The 13,836-nt window shown below is 33.6% G+C and overlaps 1 protein-coding gene across 4 annotated transcripts in view; it reads left to right on the top strand.

Moving 5' to 3' along the window:
* LOC119616088 (Down syndrome cell adhesion molecule-like protein 1) overlaps positions 1-13,836 on the top strand; it is a 351,308-nt gene that overhangs the window by 288,740 nt on the left and 48,732 nt on the right. For 2 of the 4 annotated variants that reach the window (XM_037972250.1, XM_037972251.1), the window contains 2 exons: positions 1,245-3,434; positions 5,209-5,718. In XM_037972250.1, coding sequence (XP_037828178.1) covers positions 1,245-3,434; positions 5,209-5,718 — 2,700 coding nt within the window. Of the gene's footprint in view, positions 1-1,244; positions 3,435-5,208; positions 5,719-12,133; positions 12,692-13,836 lie in introns of those variants that run through there. The other 2 variants (XM_037972252.1, XM_037972253.1) reach the window with 2 other exon arrangements.

Below are 13,836 nucleotides of genomic sequence, written 5' to 3'. Positions count from 1 at the left end.
CAAATTTCTACATTACATTTTTGTCGGATTCGACTAATAAATTGCTGGCAGGGGATATAAAACAAGTGTTCAAAAATGAACATACTTACACTGAAGTTAAAAAATATACATACATTTATTTATCATTAAAAAAGTGTGGTCCTTACATAGTTTTTATGATTTTTGATTCGATAACGTCCATCTAGTTTAATTACACACGTGTCCATTAATTGACATGTTATTTAGTCACGTTGTTTACCTGATGAAATAGAAGCTATTTTTCAGTTGTTATTCCTACATTTGTATATTATTACTGCCGACAATAACAGCAATATTTCTAAGTAGACTATCAGTCTGAGGAAGCTTCTATAGTTATCCCATAATTCCCTTAAATCTGAAATAGATGTAACACATAGTATGGATCCATAGTTAGAATGTGCATTGATGTATGTATATATCCAGAGTTAGTTGGATACTTCGTTTAAACATAAAGTTCTATTTAGTGGACTTAAATTGTGTCCTATTCCATGTCAGGAACTAGAAATCAAATCCATATATAAATTTTAATCGGTGATGTTGTTTGTGTCAAAAAGCCTTCTTTAAGTTTAAACTTCTTCGGGTACATTCTTTTGTTGTACACTAGAGTAACTTTATTATTAAATAGCATGTATGTATGTATATTTAAATTCATAAGTGAACCTATGTCCATATATAAAATACATTTATATATCTAGCTATTTATATATATTCCTTCAGTTTTTTTTTTGTAGTCCTAGGGTGATTTGTGTTTATTAAAAGTTTTATATTTGTTGATGTGTATGTTAAACATACGTGAGAATCCATCCACATTTATACGGTTCTCATACATCCTTTTTGGTTGATGTTGATGTATGAAAATATAAACTTTTTTCTGCAGAATTTGTTAATTAGTTAAACTTTTTATAGCTTTCGACCACAGGTGATGAAGTTGCGACTACATTAATTCACATAAATATACAACCAACAACTAGTCCATAAAAATGCTGGACAAAAAGTTATTCCCCTATGTAAACCATTTATTTCACTTCTCCAACACACACACACACATCACAAAATAAGGAAACGGAAATAAGAAATACAAATTTGAAACTTTCATTAGAGCATGTCTGAAGGAATATAAAAAATATGCTTTTTTTAAAAAAAAGGAAACAATTAGTAAACATGTACTTATTTAAAATTCAACATAATTGCTAATATTTCTATTTTCTTCCTTTTCTTACTTATAGATTATCCGCGTGTTGAAGTAGGTCCGCAAAATCCTTTGCGTGTTGAAAGAGATCATGTCGCTAAACTGGATTGTCGTGTGGATGCAAAACCGATGGTCTCAAATGTAAGATGGACCCGAAATGGCCAGTATGTTAGCACAACACCTACATATACCATATATCGGGTAAACCATAACCATGCTGGTAAATACACATGCACTGCAGATAATGGTTTGGGTAAAACTGGTGAAAAAGATCTGGTTCTCGAGGTTTTGTATCCACCAATTGTAATAATTGAGACTAAGACACACGAAGCTGAAGAGGGTGAAACTGTGTTGGTACGTTGCAATGTTACCGCCAATCCACCGCCAATAACTATAGAATGGCTAAAGGAAGGAGCTTCAGACTTTCGTTTCATGGGTGAACTTTTAACCTTAGTGTCGGTGAGGGCAGAACATGCAGGCAACTACATTTGTCGAGCTGTCAATCTTATGCAACCCTTTGGCACCAAGAGAGTAGAAGGCGTAGGAAATTCCACGGTTGCCCTGTTGGTACGTCACAGACCAGGCCAGGCTTACATTACACCCAATAAGCCTGTGGTACATGTGGGTAATGGCGTGACCCTAAGTTGCTCGGCCAGTCCTCCTGGTTGGCCAGTGCCCCAATATCGTTGGTTCCGTGACATGGATGGAGAGTTTAGTAATACGCAAAAGATTCTAGCCCAAGGGCCACAGTATTCTATACCCAAAGCTCATTTAGGTAGTGAGGGTAAATATCACTGTCATGCTGTCAATGAATTGGGTATTGGCAAAATGGCTACCATAACACTGGAAGTACATCAACCACCACAATTCCTAGCCAAATTACAACAACACATGACACGTCGCGTGGGAGATGTAGATTATGCAGTGACATGCAGTGCTAAAGCGAAGCCGGCTCCCATTATAAGATGGATTAAGGATGGTACTGAAATACTGCCAGGACGAAAAATGTACGACATACGCACTACTCCCACTGAAACAGCCAATGGTGTGGTCACAGTTCAAAGTATACTCAGATTTAGAGGCAAAGGTCGTCCAAATGGCAATCAATTGGTACCAGCTGATCGGGGTCTCTATACATGTCTTTATGAAAACGAAGTAAACTCTGCCAATTCTAGCATGCATTTGCGCATTGAACATGAACCAATAGTTTTGCATCAATACAACAAAGTGGCTTATGATGTACGTGAATCAGCTGAAGTTATTTGTAAAGTGCAGGCTTATCCCAAACCAGAATTTCAATGGCAGTTGGGTAACAATCCATCACCTTTAACTATGTCATCAGATGGTCACTATGAGATTAGCACTAGAGTAGACAACAATGATATTTATACTTCTATATTGAGAATAAATCATCTTTCACACTCTGATTATGGTGACTATGCTTGCCGAGCTGTAAATCCTCTAGACGCTATACGTACACAAATACGTTTGCAACCTAAGGGACCACCAGAAAGACCGACAAACCTCAAAGTATTAGAAACTGCACACAATTTCGTCATACTCAGCTGGATACCGGGTTTCAATGGCGGCATGTTAAGCACCAAATTCTTGGTAACTTATCGCAGAGTACCCACACCTCGTGAACAGTTGCTGTCAGACTGTGGAGCAGTACATACATTTGCATCCAGCAGTGGCATGAGTTCTCCTGAATGGCTGGAATTCGATTGTTTTCGTGATAATCCCTGCAAAGTGGCACCGCTGGATCAGCATCAATCGTACATGTTTAAAATCTACGCCCTTAATGCCAAAGGCAGCTCAGGCTACTCCAACGAAGTGTTGGCCACAACAAAAGTCAGCAAAATACCACCACCCCTACATGTCACGTATGATCCAAATTCTCATATTGTTGGCATTAATGTTGCTGCAACTTGTCTTTCACTAATTGCAATTGTCGAATCGCTAGTCAACCGTGCATCACCCATGGCCACATGGGAAATTGTTGATACTGTAACATTGCTGCCTTCCGGCAACGAAGCCACATTTAAAGAAACAACAATTAATCATATAGCACAAAGAACGCACTATAGTATGACAGGCGGGCGGTCGATGAGTCATGCTGAGGATATAACGTTGGCATTGGCGGAAAATAAGCAGGGTCCATCGGTGCGTGTCAAATTGTGTTTGCGTTCTAATCATGATCATTGTGGAGAATACACAAATGCCGAAAGTAAGTAGGACATACTTCATGTCGAACAAAAAAGAACACAACAACAACAGCAACAACAAAAAATTATAATCAAATAATTTTTGCTTTTCAGCAATGACTTTGATGGATTTTTCCTGCTTTTTTGTGTCTTTTTTAACGATAACAACAATGGTGGACAAAATAATATCAATAGAATTTATTTTGCCATTTTTTTCCCAATGTATTAAAGGCTATTGTGGGAAATGGGAAAGTGCAGTAGAATATGGTATATTGACTTTGGTTCTTGTAAAATTGTCAGACAAGTGGGTGAAGTATTTCCAAAGTATTCTCTGATGATGAAACATATTTGATACTTAAAATGGCCCAAATCGATATTTATTAGATATTTATTCGATATATGTTACTGTTAACCAGTGGATTAAGGATTTTGCCCAAAACATTTCGGATAAAGAATGACATAATCTTTGCCTGTAATCTTTCTTCTACAAGGTTTCGCTACTATTCATTTCTGTATGCTATGTATTTTTGGTAAAATTAATATTTTATCAGTTTTTTATGCCTACTGCTGCTTAGTAACCGTAGTTACTTAAGATTTCGCTGTTACTATGGCAAATTTCATTATAAATTAAATGGTAAAATAATTTAGTAGAAGGCAAAATTTTTATTAAGTAGTATGTTGAAATATGAATGCTTTCGTGTTTGTTGTCAAACAATAAGAAAATATTCTACATATTTTTTAGTTTTTCGACTGCTCAAAGTATTTGTAACACAAGTTAAAATTGTCAAAGTTAAACGCTTGGTTAAGACTAAAAAAATAATATTTCTTTCATTTGAAGATATTTGTGGAAGTAATGACTTTTCAAAAGAGCCTCTTTCTATGTCTTAGACGATAAATGAAATCTCAGTTTAAGTACCTTCAACAGCATGAGCAATATTAATCGATTTCATTTCAATTAATATATACATTTATTAGGGAAGTAGTTTTTTAAACTTTATTTCAAAAAGATGAGTTCCAAGATGAGAATTGTGTATGGAAGCTATATGAAATAATAGCCCCCATATGTATTTTGGACATACAAGTAAAGTATAGCAGGCAATAATTCTGTCAATCATTAACTTTCAATTTGGTTTCTATAATAAAATTCGCATTATAGGGAGATTATTAACCAATACTAAAATAATCTCCCTACTGTATTTCTATGCATTCCTTTCAATTATTAAGCATGCTTGTGTAATCGATTGCATTCCTCAGTTTATGCTTTGTAGTTAATCAGGAAATATTATCAAGTGTGATTATATTTCTGACCAATAGTGTAGATTGGCCTCTGTGAATTTGTTTTTGTCCTACAAAGGCAAACAAACCTAAGAACAAAGCTATTTATAATTGTGTATATGTAAGTATGTAGTACATGTGTGTGAGTATTAACTTTCTAATTCAACTGAAATTCGAAAATTGACAATACAATTGAATGCAATATTTGATTTTGTGCTTTGTAGTGGTAAAGGGGAGAAATCGGGAGCAAAGAAATTGGTTTAATTAAATAGTATCTACTTGATGCAAACACTTTCAGCATAGTGATTGAATTCAACTCATTGCAAAACATTGGAATCCATACCCAGCTAACATATTCATTTTAACAGTTGTGCCCATCAAGTGTTCTACACCTACAACATTGAACAAATATTTTCTGAGAATGCTGTTATTGTTGTTGTTATTTTCTTTTTTAATTCATTTGTTTTTGTTGTAAGTACTTATATGCTTGTATGTTTCATTTACTCTCTTCTTTTTTTGTAGTTGGAAAATCATATCTGCCCGAAACGTCAAGTTTAACAACATCTACCATAGTGGCGATTGTTATCGCAACCGTTGCATTTCTGCTCTTTGCTGCCTTTTCGATAATGTTGTGTCGCTGTAGGCGTTCAACAACATCTGCAAAGAAATCTGCCACAAATACTGCCAAAGAATACGACCTAGATTCGGGTCGACCATCGATTGTTGCCCAAACCAGTGGGCAACAGCCACCACCTCCGCCCTATTATCCCACAGGCAGTTTAGATAGTAAAACACTTGACGCTCATGCTATGGAGTTGACACACACTGCCGTCCAGGATAGCGACGACCAATTGCTCCATCAACAACAACAGCAACAAACACAATGTTCCAACCAAAAGTCTTCTGCGAATTCATTGTATGGTACACAAAACGGATACGGTTATCATATGACAAGTGCCATCGGTGTCGAAGGGGACAGCTATCAAGTGATACCATCGTCCGGACTTCATACTTTAGCAGGCGGCACAGAGTGTAAGTATTGTATTTTTATTCTTCCACCTCTTGTTTTTCTCTGTTTTTCCGTTTCATACACCATGTCAGTTCATACAACATGCGACAATCCTATACTACACTCTCATACACATGCAAACGCACAAACAATTCACTTCCAAATACACACACACACACTAAAATACCCAGCCAGGGAAAAGCGAAAAACAAAGAGAGAAAAGCTGAAAAGTATGCACATATTTTTAGTGCTTTTAGTGCCAGTAACAAAGCAAAACTAAATGTTGCAAAAATATGTTTGTCTCATTGTTAGTTAAATTGCACTTGTTATTTTTTTTAAATTTTTGGTGAATATTCTGTGTATCTGTGTAGGTATGAATGTGTATGATTAAGTGAGTTTCCTTGTAGTTTTACAAAGAGTTATTGTATCAATTTTAGACAGTACTTTTCCCAAAAGTCTAACCACTTTCGTTGAGTCGAATTTATTAACTTTAAGGTATACATTCGTCACTTTAAAAGCCCTAAGTAATCTAAAGAAAGTAGTAACTAATCCACCAGAATTAATCCATTTAAGAATCAATTTTCTAGTTGCAATCAAGAAAAACATAAAAACCGAGATGTAAAATTACTAGGCACCCTGAACTGCGGGGATGTATTTGAAAATCAGATCGAGTACATTTGTTAAAAATGTATAAACATATGAGATATTCATTTGACATACATAGATTTGTTGTTTTTGCATTTACTTATTTGTTTTATTGTTTCACCAGTGACCTCATTTTGTACAGACTTTTAGTCACTTTTGATTTTTTTCTTTCAACGATTGATCTGAATAATATTAACATGTGTGTTACCATAAAAAAGGAGTATGAATTAATCACTCCATACCATTAGGTTAAGTTGATAGGAGGACTTATCTACATCAAATTCGAAAAAATACACCTAGGCCACTATCAGGCCTGTTATGCGCTCTTTTTCATGGAAAATGTTTGTTGGTAAAAACAAAAATTTTATATAGCATTTACTGAATGTATTATCGTCCAATGTTCAGAAACTCAGTTTCCTGGACGTAATTCTAATCAGTGTTTATTCTCAGTTGTCAACTCCTAGCTAGATCTGATGCCTCTTTTCCTCAGATATAAAGAAAGACTCCGATATTTCCTTTGGAATGTTGTGGGATTGGTTCACTATGAGTTCCTGAAGCATCTTCTTAACTTCCTCCTTTAAGCTCCAAAGACCAGTTTTTGCTATTTCATCCTTTTTGAGATTTGCTATAATGGCGTTGTTATTATCATCTGAGGATTCAGAGTCGAAACCCTCACCTATACTTAAAAACTGAGGTAGCTTAGAACTCTCTCCGAATACATTCTTCTCTTTCACCCCCCTCAGAAACTCAGTTTACTGGACGTAATTCCTAAGAATCTTCCAATCAGTGTTAGTAAGGAATGTTATTTTCGGAATAACTTCACTTCCAAGAAATTTGGTTTTAACTTCGACGAATTCCTGACAGTGGCAAAGAAAGTGCTCCAGAGTTTCACTGTCCTCTCCACATTCTCTACATTCGTCTGAATCCGCACGTCAAATTTCGCCCATAGGATCTTTGTGGTTCCACCCACCGTTTCATTATTCCAAGAGACATTATGGGGTTCTCTAACCCATAGTTTTAATTCAGTCTTTGTTGCGTCGAATGGTTTTGCGTTTGTCAGATTAACTGCCTCGAGGTCCCTTTCCTTTAAAGCTATTACATTCACCCTTTCGTTGCCGACTGGTACCCATATAATGTAAACCTTACCTCTGGAGAATATTCAGTTAAAGCTTTCTTACAATCCAGTATGGTTTTAGGTTTAATTCTATCACCTGATATCTCCCTAATTGCCTTCTGGCTGTCGGTAAATATATTAAGGCCTTGGGCGCCATATTTATTCTAATCCAATTTACACATTCAGTTATTGGTCGGACTTCTGCCTGGAAGCTTGTGTTATGATTAGGTAAACGGTGGTATATTTCTGTTTCTGGGTCTTCAATATAGAACTCCAGGCCCACTTTGTCCCCTAATTTAGAGCCATTCATGTATCAATGGATTTCTACTGGTATTTTTTTCTAATGTTCCGCATGACCAAGACATTCTATCTGGGATCAGCGTTTCAAAGTTTCCGATATATTCTGTGTCTGGTATGCGATCAGGCTCGTCCGATGCGATCAGGCTCGTCCGATGATTGAGCGTCCCAATGTGTCCATTATACATTGATGACATGTCCTATAACCGCTTTTGGCCAGTTCGTCTAAAGTAAAGAGCCGTTCGGCTGTAAGCTCCGCCACATATCTTAAATATTTTTCAATGGGTGGAATATGTACACATGGCACCACTTATAACCAATCAGCATGTACGCTGAAGTCCCTGTTGTAGTTTGATATTGCACTTTTTGTCCAAAACCGTCCACAGGATTATTGAAGCATAAGCTAGAATTGATCTAATTACACTTTTATAAAGCCAATTTGTCATAGTAGGACTAAGACCCCATTTTATGCCAGATACCAGGTTAAATATGCCCAAATTTTTAATGGGACCTTTGCCTTTAAAACCAACGTACTAAAAATGGATTTAAGGAGAAAGGTGATAAAAGAAAAAGAAAGATGTACACCTATATACCTTCAAAAAATTATTACTGATATAATTCCATATTTCCATTTGGAAAAATACCTAAACCTAACTTAACCCTACCACATTTTAAAGAAATATGTTTTACTTATTAATTATTAAATATAATTTCTTTAATAATAATTTCATAAATTTAATTAAATACCAACAACTTTTGAGTCCGTGCAAATAACAAACAATAGAATTGTAAATAAAAGACAACCCGAAATAAAAGAATAAAGAACTTAATGAGAATGAAGTCATTTGGCAACACTTTTAAGTTAAATATTTAACAAAAAATATTGTACATATTGCAAGCAACCACTTACCTAACAAACAATAACGACAACAGCAACTAAGTAGAACGATAGCAACAATCTTAATTGTTGGTTAAACACAAAAGCAACAATAATGCAATTATTCAACAACCGGTGACAATAACATTCACATACCCACAATTATATAGAATGTACATTAAACCTGACCATGTTTTCGAAAAGTTATATTGAATTTACATTATCAATAATATCAATTTATGTAAATTTGAGAAAAATATTTCATAAAATTAACGAAGACTTTCGTACTATGTATGACATTTTTTGAAAATATTAGGCACTTATTCTTTCCAAATGTTAAATTCGTAATTTAATCCCCATTACGAACAAAATTTCAAGCGCAAGTTATTTAAAATGGATATGAAACAAGATCTTGATAACTTGACATTTTTCTTCAATTACCAACTGCATTTACAATGTATTGTATTTTAATTTTGTATAAATTACAACAAAATCTAAAATTATTTTATTTTAAGAACATCTCTAATGTACTTGTACAACATTTTTGTTGCAATTGTTAATTGTATAACAGCATTTAGTAAAGGTTTGCAAAAAATAATAAAATAAAACTAAATGAGGGACTATTTACAAATTCTAAAAGTCAACAAAGTTCTTTTTCTCGTTGACGAAATTCTGTGGGCGACCACTTGAACAAATAACAAATAATTTTTAAGAATCATAATACAACTAACAACAATATAAATGAAAATAACTAGCCAAAAGGCACTTAGCCAAAAGTTCAGTCGACTAAAAAATTTCTAAAAAGTATGGCGTTGGTAATGGCAGCATGTCGACTTCCGTTTGTTGTAACATAGTGATAAATAAAATATATAGACCACAAAAATATTTACTTGAATTGTTTATACTACTGAAGCTGAATTAAATTTTTAGTTAAATACCACCAATATATAAGAGCGTATATGTAAGCGATTCAATAATGATAACAATAACACTTTACTGTGATATATATGTATGTATATGTACAAAGACTTCCAAATAATTTGATTCTTGCTTACTTTGTCATGGAGGGTGTAAAAATGAAAATCCTCATGAGTTACCGAAATAAATAGTTTTCATTCTTCTGAAAGCATGATATGTTAATAGAGAGTTTTCAATATAGTCCCTCGACAAAACTGTCAAATTCTTAAATAGTGCATAATATTTTATGCACTATTTAATACTATACCATTCGACTTAAAGGTAACTAGTGCAGAAATAAGCAATTGTCACTTTTTAAACTACAGGGACATATTTGTAAAATACATCCCTTAGCTACAAATTGAGTTAACTGTAAAAGGCTTTAATAAATTTACAACTGTTGCCAATAAAACTAAACATTTTTGTTGGGTTGGCGGTTGGTTGAGTGAAATCATAAAGACAATTAAAATTGAAATAAATGTTCTAAAATACTCTCACACAATTTCTATTTTAGTTTTGGCTGTTGTTGTTGTTATAGTGTTTTTTTTTAATTCATGTTCCATAAAGTTGTTCTATAACAACTTCCGCTTTGATTACTTTCAATTTACAATTAAGATTTACATCCGTTTGATTGTAATTTGTTTCCACTTCATTTTAATTATTTATATTTTATTCTTGATGAATAGAATCTTTTATATCAATGTTTAAGGGATGAAAAATGTACATGAATGGAAATAAATTTGTTTAGTTGTTCATTTACAAAAAAAATATAAAAGTGTTGGCTAACATCAGTTTAAATTCTTTAGTTATTTAATTTAACTTTTCTTTTGAATAAAAAATTGTTTAGTCCATAGTTTACTTGTGATAGTACACTTTTTTACTGTATTTTTTTATAAATAAGTTAAATTTTATACTATACACCAACATAGTGAGGAGGAAGGGGTATAATAGATTTTAAGTTTTTAATGCACGAAAGTATTAGTCCTACTAGCACCACTTTCTGGTAGCTTCGGTTATTATATTGAAAAGTATTACTTAGTATGTATTCATAAAAATAAACTTTTTATCTAAATACATTAATTATTGTATTAAATCGGTACATAATTGACCAGAGCCCACTTCTGAAAAATAATTAAACTTGAATAAATCTCATAAGGAAATAAGAAGTTCTGGGATGTAAGTCAACACAAATGACTTTTAATTAAACAAAAGACAATGTAACTCCACACCAGTATATAATTGCAAATATATATGTCCTATATAAGGTCCAACTCAGTTAACTACCATAAGACAATTATAAACGTCGCTACCAAGATAAAACCCATTAGCTTATATTGATTTTATCATTCCATAACATATCATGGACCGAAGTAGATACATATATGTATATGTACATTAGAGTGTCCAGTGGATAACTTTTTTGTAGGAATACCTCTCAAACGATGAGCATTAAATGTAATAAATACGAGAACCCTAACTAAAACCATCACTCACAAAAATTATACGAATACAATAGCTCAAAAATTCTGTTGCTTATTCAAGCCAATATGTCTCGACTACAGGACCAAAGTGGGAATCATAATATGAAAGAAAACGAAATCAAATTCAATTTATTTAATAATGATGAAAGTACAGAAAATTTTTTTGTGACAAAAATTAAATTAATTTTTTAATTAATGTCTAGTATTGACTTACAAATAATATATTATGTAAGCACTTACTCTATAGCCTTGACAAGTTGTTTTCGATCTTTGTTTTAAATACAACGAGTTGTAACGTAACGTGTTGCTCTTGCTTTGTCTTTGATGGTTGCTCAGATTTTTGCTCATATCTCCGTTATTTATGAACCGATTTGGCTGATTTTAAATAGCGTTCTTCCCGAACGTATGTCTGATAGAATTATTGAAGCTTCAGATCTCCAGATGTCTGAAGTCTTACAAACTTAACTAAAAAAGGGACAGACGGACATCGCTAAACCGACTTCAATACCTATAAGGAGTTACAAATTGTATTTGAACCTTATGAGGTCACAAAATTAATATTTTTAAATTATGAACAGAACAACAAACTTATATATACTCTTCTCACGAAGCTGAATGGCATAATTAACGAAAACAGACTTCAAGTTTCTCTAGTGTAAACAAAGTGTGAAAGCATCCGTCATTTGTGAATATAGTTATGGGTATTTGTGTATATTTTTGTGGTTTCTACTTCTTATAGATGTGGCGGCATTTGTTCTCCTATTGTTTTTGGGAAAAGTTAAAAGTGATGTTTTTCTTCTTTTGTTGGCTTTATAAACTCCATCTCTATTCAAGTCAAAAACTATAAACATAGAAGAAGATGAAAAAGTTTTTGAGTTTTTCTTCAGCTGGTTATTGTCACTGTAAATGCATTTGCACTTTTATTGTAGTGAATAAAGATATTGTTGATGTTGATGAGGATAAAAAAAGACTACGAACTTTTCTTTAACTTTTTGCCATTTCCATTTGTTGTTTTTGTTCTTCTCGTTTTTTTTTTATTGTCATTTCTATTGTATTCCATGTGGCAGGACTATTCGATTTGAATACAAATACATTTAACAAACAGTTAAAGAAGCCCACCACTACCAACAGCAACAACAGCACCACCACCATCAACAATAGTAGCAACAATAATTGCAGCGACAACAACAACAGAAATTCGAATTCGAATTCAAATTCAACATTTGTAAATAGTGGTCACGTTTCGTTTGCCAGTAATAATGACATCATCCCAAATAGCAACAACAATTGTAACGATGATGATGATGATAATGCAACATATACAAGACTTGCCACCACAGCTGTTTGTATAGCAGTAACTGCTACAACTCCCACTTCAAGTGCAACTTCAAAAGCAAATAATGCTGCTAGTAATACCGCTAAAAATTCTGCATACAATAATAACAACAACAATAATAATAGCAGTAATAGTATTAACGGAGGCAAGAGGAATCATAGCAAAGGTAATGCCAGCTATGGCTACAACAACAAAAGTCCTTTGTTGAATAATACCGAGTCTACATCTCCATTAGTGTCGGGCCTTGAACGTGCATCAACGTTGGCACTTAATATCAAAACCGCCATAGTTTCAGGTAAATTTGTTGCATTCACGCACTATCATTGCAACGTTGTCTACCAAAATATACTTACATATGTACATACTTTGCATTACCGACTTCAGCTTCCTATACTTACTACTGTTAAGTGCTACTGTTAAGATGATAGTTTCTTTCTTTCGTTTTTGCTTTCCGTTCGTTTCAATAATTTTTCTTTTCAAGCACGTTTCTAGCACCTGCACTTAAATAGACATAAAAATATGTATGCAAAAAAATATTAGTGATAATACACTGACACCTGCACCGACGCACTTACATACATATTTAGTATTCCAAATGCACTAACTCAGACTCATAATCACATAAATAATCACATCTTTAAGAAATATTATATTTTTAAATAATTATTATATTTTAAATTAGAGTCTAACCGAATGAATGTTTTAGTTTTTAGGGTACTTGAAAGCAGTATGATCGAAACATTATCACACTAATTATATTATACAGAGTATTTACGAAACATGCAATGTTTTTCAGGTTATATGTTTGATAACCTAGTCTAACAAATTTTTAACCCAGAGAGCAAAGTATACTTTTGTAAAGGGTTGAGCAGCGTTGAATCCAAATCTCAAGTACACCAGATTTTCAAGATTATGATATCTCGAAGAAAGAAGATGATATTACAGTAGTCTCAAATATGACCAAAAACGGAGTTTTCAAATTTCGTGACACGATATCTGAAAAACCTGATGTGACGAGAAAATTGTCATTTGGATTCAGCGCTGTTCAATCCTTTAGAAATATATACTTGGTTTCTGGTTTTCGACTTTTTTAAATATTTATTAAGCATTCAAGTGTCTGGGTTTTTTGAAATGTTGTAAGACATACTTCACTCCATCTGATCTTCTTACTATTTACACCATTTATATCCGACCGAAAATGGAATATAACTCCCATGTCTGGGCCGGAGCTTCGAAGTCTATTTTGGAGCTACTGGACCACGTACAAGATAAGGTACTTATCGGTGACAGTGGGGTATCTAACTCTATTGATTCACTGGAGCACCGTCGTAACGATGGGTGTATTTCACTGTTTTATCGATACTATAATGGAATGTGTTCCTCTGATATTAGTGAACTCGTTCCCGATACCCGTATATTTTTACGCTGCACACG

This window comes from Lucilia sericata, unplaced genomic scaffold, assembly GCF_015586225.1.
Source record: "Lucilia sericata isolate MDLA Ls3-8-SP2 unplaced genomic scaffold, ASM1558622v1 Contig000056F_arrow, whole genome shotgun sequence".
In the NCBI taxonomy this organism is placed as follows: Eukaryota; Metazoa; Arthropoda; class Insecta; order Diptera; family Calliphoridae; genus Lucilia; species Lucilia sericata.
The sequence above is the reverse complement of the archived record's forward strand: the minus strand, read 5'-3'. Positions and strand labels throughout refer to the sequence as shown.